Genomic DNA, 14,002 nt, shown 5'->3' with positions numbered 1-14,002 from the left:
AAGTTAAATCTTAAAACCTTCTGATTCTTTGACCCAGTTACCCTACTTTCGTCAGTCCAATATTATCCCTTTCAGTCCTGACGAATCTTGTTCGCGTACCAACTACAATCTTAGACAGGGGCGGACCTATGAATGCCCCCAGCGGGTCTCATGCACTCGCTCAACTGATTTTTCGGGTATAAAAAGTGTAAATGCTAAACTTTGAAAGGTGTTTTAGGATATTAGAAAATATAAAGGACGTCAACAAAAAACCGAAAAAAGTCTTTCAAAATCAACCAAAACCTTGAAAAAGTCTCTCGAAATCAACCAAAAAGTTTAAAAAATTTAGGAACCCGATTAAAACACATCAGATAACTTTACKTTATCTTGATCCACCTAAAAAATACCCACTCAAGCAAAATCTTTAGTTCTGCCATTCAAATAGTATATATTCAATCATTGTTTTTTTTTTTAAGTATATAATATTTATATACGGTAAATGCAACAAATAAACTCATACACCATTTTTCACTTGTTGTAAAATTTGAACCCTTGACCTCCTAAGAGGTCAAAAACTACGATGTTGCTAAACCAAAGACTGTTTAGATGGTCAATCATCATTGTTATCTACAACTATAAACGTGTTTTATTTATTTAATGATCAATTATCTTTCAAATACAATTAAAAACATTATTATTTATTTTATATTCGTTTCTTATTAAACAAGAAAAGAAAAGGAATAAACTCATAATTCATCATATAAATAAATATAAATTATGATGATTAAATGTATTATATATAATGTTGTGTATAGAGTGGCATAAAAGAATTCTTGTCTTCAAAGAATAAAATTCGATTTATTCCCGTTGACTAACAAAAGTCAAACCATACAAAATTAATAAATAAATAAATAAAATTATGATTAAATATTTCAATTGTTTAATTTAAAGAGAAAAAAAACAATTCATAGAAAATATTATGAGTGTGCAAAACCCGAATTATCCGAAATTCGAATCCAATCCGAACCGAAAACAATGTATTTATGTAAAGCCCGAATGCTCCGAAATTCGAATCCAATCCGAACCGAAAACAATGTATTTATGTAAAGCCCGAATGCTCCGAAATCCGAAAACCGACTTTTCAGGGAAAATTTGGGTCCGGGTTGGGTTTGATTGTTGGCCACCCGATCCGTCCGAGAACCCGAAATATATATACATATATATTATAAATAATATATAAATATACTTATTTATCTAATTATCTTTTGAAAATTCTAAAAATCTTAGCTAATCGTGTTTTCTTTTTAAATTTCTAAGCATACTATCGATTTACCAATCCTTTAAAGCGATTGGATATATATATATATATATGTATATATATATATATATACATATATATATATACATATATATATATACATATATTTTGCATTATAACTAAAGCTGAACCTGACCAACCCGAACCCAAAGCAATTCGAAATCCAAAATCCAAAAATCAAGGCTTGATTTCCATATCGAAACCCAATCGGGTTTTTAACCCAATTATCATTCAAAAAAATTTAGATTTACAATTTAAGAAAATTCTAATTTTAAGAAATATAATTTAGGGATCAACATGGTACACTACCATGTTTTATTCTTAATACCGTGTACTAATCAATTATAATTGGTATGTAAATATTATATTGTATATCGGCCAACTCTACTTGGTACTAAATTGGTACCAACTTTTGTTGGTTGGTAGGGTTTTATACCAACATCTTAAAAGTTGAAGTTTTAATTATAAATTCATTAACATAAATATAATCTGTTGTCCAAATAATCTAACACAAAATGTTCTAAATGACGTGAGTCGTGGCATGGTGGCGAGGTCAAGCATCGAGTCATACGAGTTACGACGTTTTTCAAAGGGTGCATCTTAACTTGGTTAAAATGTAAATAAAATTTAGGGTAAATTGTATCACATTCATCATCCATTTAATAGTCGGGTGTCACGTTTGGGAAACCGACGGTTTTTGTTGAGTTTTAGGCTGATTATACGGCGATGGGGTACACTTTGGTAAACAAGATCAAGCAGAATCCCATTGAAAATGTGCAATAAAGACAAAAGAATGGAAAAAGATAACGAAAAAGTGTTGATGAAAATTGCATGAATCGTGCCAAGACCAACGCAAAGCGGCATGATCGTGCATGTTAGGCAGAAGGTTGCACGGGTGGTGCATGTGCTCAGAAGGCATGACACAGGTCGTGTCAAATCAGTAAAAGAAAACGATGTTTTTATTCCTACCTTTTGAAAGCATAACTCTTTATGTTACGATGTTTTTATGATATGTTTATGTATACATGCTTCATATTTATGTCGGAATGTTGTTTTATGTTTTCAATTATGTTTTTTAAGTATATAATATTTATATACGACAAATAAAACAAATAAATTGCCGAATCTTTCTCACCTTTGGTGAGATTTGAACCCCTGATTTCCTAGGATGCCAAAGACTCACATACCGCTAGGCCAAAGACCATTTAATTGCTTTTAATTATGTTTTTGTTAGATAAATAGCTAACCCTGTTTTATATTTTGTTCAAGTGAAATTAAGTTGAAATATGAGATTATTAATATATAATCAAAATAGTGAATTTTTCCTAATTATAATTATTGAATTTAATAACTTATTCATACAAGGATTACATAACAGAAATAAATTAATAAACTTTTCATTAAATTAATATCTATAAATATTTGTAATAAATGTTTAATATATTTTTTTCTGAATTAAGACAAAAATTATAAGATCATATAAAAACTGCTTAATGAAAAAGAAAAACTTAACGGGAAATTATAAAATTTAGATCAACTTATTGATTAAGCTGTTGTGTGTGGGTTGTTAAAGGATTCGAGTATTTAACGAGTCATTCGAGCTTCAGTTCGTGTATTTTATGTTTAAGTTTAGTAATTCATGAATTCAACCGATCTTCAATATAAAATATAACTCGTTTAACTTAATGAGTTAAGCTCCATAACCCAATATTCGACTCAACTCATTTGAAGGCTCGACTAAAAATTTTAAGTCGACTTGCTTGAAATCTTGATTAAATTCTTTCAAGTTGAGTCAAGTCAAGCCGAGCTGAGTCAAACCATTCGATCACACACACTTTCAAACCAAACATGTTCATAAATCATCTCGATTAGATTTTTCGAGTTGAGTCAAGTCGAGTCGAACCAAACTACTAGAGCATACACATTTGGAACCAAACATGTTTGCAAATTATCAAGCTCGAGTCGATAAACGAGTTAATTGATCTCGAATTGGAGTCCAAAAACAAGCTTATAAAATTAGAATCATACGCACGATGTAAAGGTCAAATTTGTTGAACGAGCATCAAGCTCGAACATCTGGAAACAAACTTCGGGCTAGAGCACCGAGCTCAAGTCCGGTATTATTTTGGGAAATTGACTAAAATAGTCAATCTTCCCAACCAACTTCACTTTTTAGCCACTTTTTCAATAGAATTTCCATTTTAGCCGGAGTTTAGCAAAGTGGCTAAAAAGTAAATTTGCTTGATGAGATTGACTTTTTCAGTCAATTTCCCTATTATTTTCTCAAGTGGGGATCCAACAACCAGCTACTCGACTCGATTCATTAACACCTCACACGAGGAACCAAAAGAAAGTGCCGAAAACACAAGTAAATTCTATGTACACCATCGTCTTCAGAAGTTCATTATCACGTAAAAGAATAACGACTTCTGACACGGACATTTCAAGACGAACAATGAAAGAGGTTGGAAATCAAGAAACAAACGCTCGAAGAAAATAGCAACATAACGTCACAAAAGCGGTGATCCCGCCTAAAATAAACAATCGATCCAACATGCTTTCATATCGCATTTTTTCTTCCTTCATCTCGTTTTGCACTTTCGAGTACAAATGGCAAGACTCGAGCGCTAAGTTGTAATTCCTACTCCTATTACAGCTTAGCGCTTCTTTAAGCACGAGCAAACTATTCCGCCCGTTGACATGGGCCCCATCCATGTCACCGAGCTGCATACAAAGCTCGGTCAGTTCGAGGGTCGTGTGGACCCCACTCGCCTCGGTGACCCGAAACTTCATGGCGAGAATGCATTCGACCATTTGACACGGAAGAATGTCTTTGGCAGGGAGGATGGATCCGAACCGAAGCAAGAAATCGTTGTCGGTCGGCCAATGCCGTTGACCGCCCAACGGACTCCAGCTTGATAAATTGGCCGCTTGCTTCGCTTTCGTGTTAACGACTATCCAACTGAGTCTAATCCCGTCACGAAGCTCTTGCCAAAGCTTCCCGTCTTTCCTCTCTCTTTCCATGGAGGTTACGGGCGGCAGACCATCCACCACCGAAAGAGTAACACCGCCTGCACATATTGCAGGTCAAGACTTGTTCGACATTTCAAGAAACGATTAAACCCAAAATTTCAAGTAACGGTTTTCTTTGCAAGTTGTCAGAAACCTGTCACTACACAAAATCGGATTTACAGTACGCCTAATATGTCTAAAGGTCTGTCTATTAGTAGCTTAATGAACTTAATGGGACTCGCAACTTATTCGGTCAATTATACATATGACTATTTGATAGTGGCTCAATTGATATTAGAAAATGACTTATTTAGTTAGCTTCCAGGGGGAGCTTTATACAAAAAAATTCCAAACCTGCTCCTCCCAATTAAAAACACGCTCCTTCCATTCATGAAGAAATCCTCCCAAACAAAAATCCTTCCAATTTATACAGAATAATTAATCTACACTGAAAGCTTTATCCATACATGACTTAATGAAAACCAACCAAACACCCAATGCTATAATAGATTGCTTGTGTCCTATTAAAGTTTATATAACCAAACAATTGTATAAGTTGATAGGACGCTTTTGAGCATCTTAACAAGTTTTTTTCAAAATAAAACGTCCTATTGGTCTTTTTATATGGCATGCGAAGGATCGTGTGAGAAAGAGAGTTAAGATGAGAAGCGTAAAAAGGGATCTGGACCCTTGATCACATTTAATCTTAAACCCACCTAATCGCGCTTGATATAGGGATTGATCAAGTGCATCTCGGTGCATTTTATCCTAATGTGTATCCAATAGTGGAGATCCCTTCTTACGCTTCTCACATTAACAATCCTTATATGACATTATTTGAAAAAAGTGTCATATAAAAATAAACATCCTACAAAAAGATGTGTTCATACGACACTTCCCAAAAGTAAAAAAAATCCTATAAAACACCTAATAAGAAACTTCAATTTCAAAAGTTTCTGAAAAAACTCGTTAAGATGCCCGAGTACGTCCCATCAACTTATTGTAATACGTTTACCTATGACACACAACTCTTTACAGGTATAAAGCAGTCTATTGAACGTTTAGGGCCTCTTTCTTAGCAGCTTAATGGGACTCGTAACTTATGTGGTCAGTTATAGATGACTGTTTGGTAGTGACTTAATAATATAGAAAGTGGCTCATTCAGTAAGCTTCTAGGGGGGAGCTTTATACAGAAAACCAAGTTTTTTTTTCCAAACCTACCCCTTCCAATTAAAAAAACATGTTCATTTTATCTATAAAAAGCTCTCCCAAACAAAAATTTTCCCAATCTATAAATAGATTAATCCACATAGGCAGTTTTATCCATACAAGATTTAATGGAAAACAAACCATAAAGCCAGACATATTTGACGTTCTTTAAAGTCGATGACTCAGACATATTTGAATCCAAAGCTTACTTGTTGAGTTTTTGCAGGAACAAAGGAATGATCAAACTATGTATGCACCAGAAAGATGCAAAATTGTCTAGAAAGAGATCATTTATTCACAGATTTTAACCAAACCAAACCCAGAACATCCCAACGAATGTGGGTTCCGGGGTGGGATACGCATACCTGACCTCTAACCCAAAGAGTAGATTGGTTGTTTCCATAATTCCATGAATACCACCCCGGCTTGTGCAAAGTGTGCGAGAAAAAGATAAAATCTTGCTCAAAAAATACGTGGAAATAGAACATAAGAACATGGGGGGAGAAGGTACCTGTGTGATCCTCGCCTCTACCTGAAAACGTAAAAAGATCTATTCGAAATGGACAGTTGGAAAACCAACCATTAAAACCATTTGCATTTGGTATGCCCCAAATGACTTTCGAGCAAATCGTTTTATCTTTATATCTGATATCCACAATCGACACAAAATCCGATGGTGAAACATTTTCGAACTCATCGATATCGCCGTAGTATTCGGCTTCGGTCAGTTCTTCGGGATATTCGGGATAATCACTCCATCTGAATTCTGGAACCTCCGTGTTTACAATAAGCGGGAAACAATCTGCATAAAACTTTTTAAACCCTCCGATGGATGATATCAAATTCTTGACGTCATCCCTTTTTGTCGAAGGCCACATCGAAGAACACACGTCTTCCCATAACCGCTCTTCTTTAGACATCGAACTAAATGCCGCACAAGCACACGACGCACTGGCTAGGGTCGCACCATCGAGACGTTTTAGTATGTCGTAAAAGAGATCGCTGCTTAACGTACCCATATTTTCGATCGGTGAAACCGACATTTTCATAGTCCCCTAATCATCTGTATAGGTATTCTTTTAACTACAGTCGGAAAAAAAACAAATAACTAACCACAAATAAGGACTCATAAACGTTCAAATAGAAGTCGTTAATCTTCTATAAACACAAAATTCTGAAAACTGAAAGGATGGATGAAGAAAATTCCATCCTATAGCGTCAAAAGCAAGGCCACATTTTCATCTCGACATTCCGTCGGAGGTCGTGTCTAGGCGTATGATGTACGACAATCTGACCTCCACCCCAAATAATAGTGGTTGTTTCTGTGAAGACTAACGTGTGAAAAGTGTGTGAAAGAAAGAAAAACAGATGTGATAAATTTTGAAAAGCTAGTTAAAAAGTAAGCAATAACATAAGGATAGAAGCAAGTATGAGAAAAATAAAACCAAAGGAAACTACACAATCCCGGTCTAACTTAGGGCTCCGTAACCTAACTATCGACTTAATGAGCTTAATGGACTTAATGGGATCACAGCTTATTCTGTCAGCTATACACGACTATTTGGTAGTGGCTTAAGCTATACATGACTATTTGGTAGTGGCTTAATGAAATAAAAAGTGGCTTATACAGTAAGTTTCTTGGGGGACTTTATGCAGAAAACAAAGTTTTTCCCAAACCTAGCCCCCCATAATTAAAAAACACGCTTATCCCATCAATGAAATAACCTTTCAGACAAAAACCTTCCCGATCTATACAAACAAATTAATCCATATAGACAGCTTTATCCATACAGGAGTCAATGGAAAACCAAAAAAACATCCTCTTACTAAGGGGCTGTTTGGCAGTTGCTGAATGATTTAGTGCAGAATAGTTAAGAGGTCAGAATGGTTGAGAGGGTCAAATTGGTTAAGTGCTGAATGAAATAATGTTGTTTGGTAACTGTTCTATGAATGATAATAAATTACCATTTTAACCCTCTCTAATAAATTATCATCGAGAATCATCTAAACCCTAAATTCTTGCCCTTGTTCCTGGACCTTTCGATTGGAGTTTCGTATCCGATGGATTAACTCCGGTGAYCAGCCTGAACACAATCAAACGCYATGTTATCACTATGGTCGTTAAAATCTGCCGATTTCTTATAAGAGATATCAGTTTCGAGGTTCACAAAGAGCTCAGAGATAGGGAATGAATTTCTTGTGCGACGAAGCAAGGAACGAGAGGAAGAACGATTTCAAAGCATGATGGTTAGATTCGGCGGTGTCGAGGAAAGCACAGACAAGGACCCAACCTTAAATACTCGCTGGTGGAGGCGGAGACGATGGARGMGGARGCTACCGGAGACGGGGAYGGCGACTGTGGAATAGAAGCGACGTGCGTGAAGAGAGGGGTTGGGAAGAAGGCGACACAGCAGCAACTCGGGAGAGGAGGCGAGATCGACTGGAAGGAGGAAGGAGGGTGGGAGGAGACGAGATCGACTGGAAGGAGGAAGGAGGAAGGAGGAAGGAGGGCAAAAATGGAAGAAGACCCCTCTGAATCGTTGAGGGGAGCCCTAGCCCCTAAATGGTTAAGAGCCTTTTGTAACCATTAAGAGGTTCTTTTTTTGTTGCCAAACAACCCTTGCCTCTTAGCGAGGCTCTTAATGAACAGACCCTAACCCTATCCTAGGGTCCTTTGGATAAATGATCTTAAATGAGTTTTCAATTAGGAACATGACCTTCTAAAACAGAATTAGCTCAATGACCTTCGTCTGACCTGCATTTAAGGCGGTATGCTCTTGGTTCAAAATAATTTGCTCTCATAAAAAGGTTAGAAATACACTAGAGGGGCATTTTGCAAAACGAGCTTCTGGAGATGGTCATTGAGCTACATAGCCCCCATTTCCCATGGTGTCTTTAGGTATATGACCTTAAATGAGATTTTAATTAAATCCATGACATTCTCATGATTACGGAACCATTTTTTTAATAGATCAAGAGGTCAAGGATTTAATTAAAATCTCATTAAAGGTTATATACAATTACGGGATTATTCGTTAGCAGCTTAAAGAGCATAATGAGACTCGCAACTTATTCGGTCAACTATACATGACTGTTTGGTAGTGGCTTAACAATATAGAAAGTAGCTTATCCAGTACGCTTCTAGAGGGGAGCTTTATGCAGAAAGTCAAGTTTTTCTAAACCTATACCTCCCAATTAAAAACCACGCTTCTTCCATTTATGAAAAAACTCTCCCGAGCAAAAACCTTCCCAATTTATACAAACAAATTAATCCACACTGACAGCTTTATCCATACATGACTTATTGGGAATCCAACCAAACAATCCCTAAATCACCTATCCCACATCCTCTAACTCTCTTGCTCCCTTCCTCCCATTAACACTAGCTACAAATCCCCACCCTACTCAGCTACGTTACCTATCAGGGGCCATATCCTCAAAAATACCTAAAGCCACCATGTTCAACCTCAAACACGATATTATTTTGGTAAAATGTGAAGTGAAGGTTGCTTTCCGCTTAAAAATAACGATAATAACCGAAAAAAGCTAGATAAAAAAAGACTATAATTTCAATATCACTTCCCAAATAAAGCTCCTTTCAAAACCTTAAGATGCTATTCATTTTACATAGTTGATCCCCAATTTATTTCATGAGCCTTATCCCCGTATTTTCTTTTGCACCGCCCATGGCCTGCCCATTTGTTAGTAACAAGTCGGTCCAGGCCCACCCATTTGTTAGTAACAAGTCGGTCCAAGCCCACCCATTTATTCAAGAACGGTAGTCAAAGCCCACTTTTCTAGCGGGCCGGACAGGGTGGCTGACCCGTAAACAGCTCTACCTAAAATAATGGGACCAAAAATCACATCCTCATCCCTCCATCGACCATATTCTAACAAGATGAAGATGTTCAGAACAGCATCAATGAAATAGAAATTCTATCCCAAATGCTAAATCGTCTGAAATCAAGCGTAATTTACAAGCTCAAAATTCTCAATTTCGTTATTAAGAGCAAAATCAATGGATTTAAGATCATCTAAAGCTTTGCCCTATAAGATCATCTATAGCAAAATCAACCAATTTCATCAATAATTTCAGTCGAATCATAGACTATAAGGCATAAACACCTCTGAAATACGACAAACATAAGAATCATCACAAGGAAATCGCTCTGGAAACAACAGTACAATAATGCGATTTGCAAATATTAACAAATCCACACCCAAATCGTGATGAAAAAAAAATCAAAAAACAACAAAATCATAAGAGAACTGACCTGCAGAAAAGACCCATGTGAGACATAAACCAATCAAGTTTCCATGAATTCCATTAATTACACCTCTGAAATCGCTACGGTAATAGTAACAAATGACACCGAAATCATAACCAAAAATCAACGAAATCATAAGAGAACTGACCTTCAGAAAACACCCATACGAGCCTCGATCGGATTATTCGGCAGGTAGAAAAGGAAACTGAAAAATTCACCAGGCGATCTGATGAGAGAATTATGACAGAAATTGAAACTAAAAGGAAGATAAAAGGTGTTCGGAATCGTAGATTGTTAGGTCACCCAATTCGATTTTAGAAATTTGAGAGTAAAAAGACCACTGGTTCAATCGAAATTTTGGTAATGGTGTGATTTGATGGCAACAAAAAGATAGAAACACTAGATGAATGAATGTATATATATATATATACGTACATGTTTGGCTGTTTTATGGAACCCCACGCCACCCCACCCCACCCCACCCCACCCCAAACACAGGCTTCTAGAAGCTTTACATGTTGATGCTTAATCAAATTAAAGGGATAATGTTAAAATCGATCTATTAGAAAATGAATTTTAGGGGCGGTTTACAAAGGTAATCGTTTATCAAGTCGTATTTTTTTTTACCGAATGAATATGATGAGGATAAATAATCTTACCTGATAAAAGCAAAGACAAGGACCGAGAGTCTTACCCTGTAAGTAATGGCGACAACTCTTACCACAGTTAGTGCTTACCGGATGGATTGTTACATACGTTGTCGTTTAGTTAGACTAAAATCTTACCCGATAAGTAAGCGATAGAGTTAAATTTTACCGTTAAGTCTTACCGGATAAGTGTATGGGTAAACGGCCCCTTAATGTTGATGTGTGTGAAGAAGAAAGTATTGGGTATGGTGCATTTAGTCTCCTCCTTAGAATAATTACAATAAATTAACAGTAAGAGTCTGTTTGTTAGTAGCTTAATAAGTTTAATAAATCTCACAGCTTATTCCGTCAATTATACATGATTTTTTGGTAGTGGCTTAATGATAAAAGTGGGTTATTTAGTAAGCTTTTAGTTGATTTTATACAAAAAATCCAAGTTCTTTTTCCAAACCTTTTACTTCCAATTAGAAAGCATGCTCTTTATATATATACTAGAAGGGTGCTCGCACAATGCAGCGAGATACATCTTGATTTTAATATTTTATTTTATTATTTATCTCGATCGATGTTATAGTGTGGTTTTATGTGATTTTGAAAAAAAATATGATATTTTTATTTTTGAATAAAATATAAATTTGAAGATTTCATAAAAAATTTGACAAAAATATATTGATATTAGTATCAAATTAACTTTTTGGGTAATCTTTAATTCAATTTTTTTATTATAATTTAATTTAGGTTCAATAACAAAGTACTTTATATTTGATTTAATAATATAATTTTCTTATAAAGATAATAATTAATTATTTTGTTAGAACTCGATAATTATCCTAATTATATTTTAGATTTTTTAGATTTTAAAATGAGATGTTTATCCTCTATTTGATTATGTTTATCCGAAGTTAGTTACACGAATTCAAACATGGAGCTTTAAAGTTGTCCTTATGTATTATTTACTTGTAATGTTGAATTTTAAGTAATATGCATCAGTATACAGTACTCCATGCATAAAAATGGTTTTTACGAGTTTTTGTCAAATGCTTTATAATATAGTATAGATATATATGAAAAAAAAACTCTCACAAACAAAAATTTTCTCAATTTATACAGACAAATTAATTCACATAAACATCTTTATTCATATAAAACTTAATGAAAAACCAACCAAACAACTTCTAGATTACAAGGTCCATGCAGTTTAAATTACAAGGTGGCCATTGTGTTTTATACAAACGTCCAGATTTGGTATCCATCTCTAACACCCGTCAAAAATTATGTTAAATGAGGAAATTTTCGTTATTTTATCGATATTATTGTCTTTTACGCAATCAATAACCACATGAACCACAAAAAAATCAATAAATGACAAAAGTGCCCCTCATTCAAGAGAAAACCTGAACGTTTTTACAAAGTACAATGAACGTCTTGTAATTCAAAATTGTAGGGACGAAAAAACGACAAATCATAGCTTGACGGGTTTTTCTTAATGCAGTTTTCGAGTTTAGTTTGAAAAAAATGTATGCTGGAATCTAGAGCTCGAAAATATACATCAGAATTACGTTTGTTAAAGTGAACTTAATTAATAAGCTTGGACAGCTTCAGAATATCTATCAGTATCATGTTGGTTAACTAAAACATATATACCAAAACTTGACGAGAAAAACATGCATATTAACATATGCATAAGGCTCGGAAAGCACGATAGGAAATCAAGTCGAGATTTATAAATCCGGTTTATTGTATACTAGAAGGTGATCGTGTAATACAGCGAGATACATTTTTTTAATGTTTCGTTTTATTTTTTTGTCTTTGTTGATATAATGTGGTTTTGAGAAAGATAATGTTTTTACTTTTGAATAAAAATAAATTTTATTAATATCAAATTAACTATTTAAAAGTTATCGTTTTTTTATAATTTATTTAATTCATTTTTTTTAATAATTTAATTTAAGTCAAATAATGAAAGTAGTTTATTTTTGACTTACAATAAATTTTTCTATAAAGATAATGATTATCATAATTATATTTAGATTTTTTATATTTAAAATGATATGTTTATCCTATATTTGATTATTTTTATCTGTAATAAGTTATACGAATTCAAAAATGAAGTTTTAATAAGTTGTACTTACGCACAATTTACTTGTTCTTAAATTTTAAGTAATATGCATTAATACACAGTACTTTATGCATAAAGAATAATTTTTAAAAGTTTTTGTCAAATACTTATATATATATATATATATATATAAATTTCGCTCTAACAAATTCTTTATATCTTTTAAAATAGAAAAATAAGTGAAAACTTCAAGTTTACGTTGTGTTCTTGACTCTTTTTTTACAAATGAAAGGAAGAGAAAGGAAAAGAAAGTATAAGAAAGAGAAAAAATCCGGTATTTTTGAGTTTTTTTAAAGAGGAAAAAAAAGGTAAGAAAATAACGTTGATTTTCCTCCCAACACTATCTTCCAAAATTCGAGAACGCAACATTAAATAAATTTTTTAGAACGTAATGTGTGGAAAAAGAAATGATTTTTTTAATTAATTCTCACCCAGAAGATTTAATTTTTATCTGATATAAAGTTGTTTAAAAAATATCTCCGAATAATAAAATTATACAATATTTTAATAATATAATTAATGTTTAAATCTTTAAAATTAAAAGGGCAAATTGTATTAAAAAAAGTAACGTACTTTAATGTAATTCTTATTTTGGGTAACGTACATTGAAAACTTTCATTTTGGTACATAATATGTAAAGTTTTAAACATTTAAATACTCGGGTAACTGGTTGAAGTATTAACCAGTTACCATGTTGATGTGGTATCCAACCCAGTATTATTTGATGAAGTATTAACCGGATACTACATCACTCGCCACATCAACATGGTAATCGGTTCATGCTTCAACCAGTTATCCGAGTATTTAAATGTTTAAAACTTTACATCTTAAGTACCAAAATGAAAGTTTTCAAGGTATGTTACTCAAAATATGAATTCAGTTAATATACGTTACTTTTTCATACAATTTATTTTTTTAAAAATTATAAAGAATCTGTTGGATATATATATAAAAGACATAAGCTTATATCAACCTATTTTTATTAATAAATCGAATATAATTGGCTATTTAATTACTATATTAATTAATTAATTATATTTTTATTAAAATAAATTTTAGATAAATAGCAAATATGATCTTATGTTGGTTGTTGGTTGATGGTTGATGGATCCCCATCATGTATGGATGATGCATCCCCGCCATGTATGTATGTATGATGCATCCCCACAATCATCAATTGTGATGCTAAGTCTTGTTGGTTCAATAATTACCCAACACCTAATTTTCCAAAATAGATATATAAAAATATATATTTTCATATGCATTTAATGAGGTTCACCTATGTTACTTCTATTTTAAGCATTTTTTTATAATATAATGAGATACAGTTTAATTTTAATGTTTTATATTATTATTTATTTATATTGATATAAGGGAAATTTATAAAAATAACCGGTTTACACAACCCTTTGCCACAAAATAACCACATTTTAGAGGTTTTGCCAAAATA

General features: G+C 33.5%; 1 protein-coding gene across 3 annotated transcripts; it reads right to left on the bottom strand.

The window, feature by feature from the left end:
- Positions 1-3,580: 3,580 nt before the first annotated feature.
- Positions 3,581-10,133, bottom strand: LOC112518295 (probable F-box protein At2g36090). Of its 3 annotated transcripts, XM_025125941.1 has the most exons (4): positions 10,090-10,133; positions 9,793-10,012; positions 6,030-6,601; positions 3,581-4,368 (listed from the first exon to the last, which is right to left on the bottom strand). In XM_025125941.1, the coding sequence occupies exons 3-4, from the start codon at positions 6,565-6,567 to the stop codon at positions 3,770-3,772; spliced, it is 1,137 nt and encodes a 378-aa protein (XP_024981709.1). In that variant the 5' UTR covers positions 6,568-6,601; positions 9,793-10,012; positions 10,090-10,133; the 3' UTR covers positions 3,581-3,769. The 3 variants fall into 3 exon arrangements, with proteins under 3 accessions (XP_024981709.1, XP_024981710.1, XP_024981711.1); XM_025125942.1 differs by having other exon boundaries at positions 9,793-10,128; XM_025125943.1 differs by having other exon boundaries at positions 6,030-6,581; positions 9,935-10,128.
- Positions 10,134-14,002: the final 3,869 nt, after the last annotated feature.

This window comes from Cynara cardunculus (assembly GCF_001531365.2).
Source record: "Cynara cardunculus var. scolymus isolate 2C chromosome LG 9, CcrdV1, whole genome shotgun sequence".
In the NCBI taxonomy this organism is placed as follows: Eukaryota; Viridiplantae; Streptophyta; class Magnoliopsida; order Asterales; family Asteraceae; genus Cynara; species Cynara cardunculus.
Note: the sequence above shows the minus strand (reverse complement) of the source record. Positions and strands in the feature narration are given on the sequence as shown.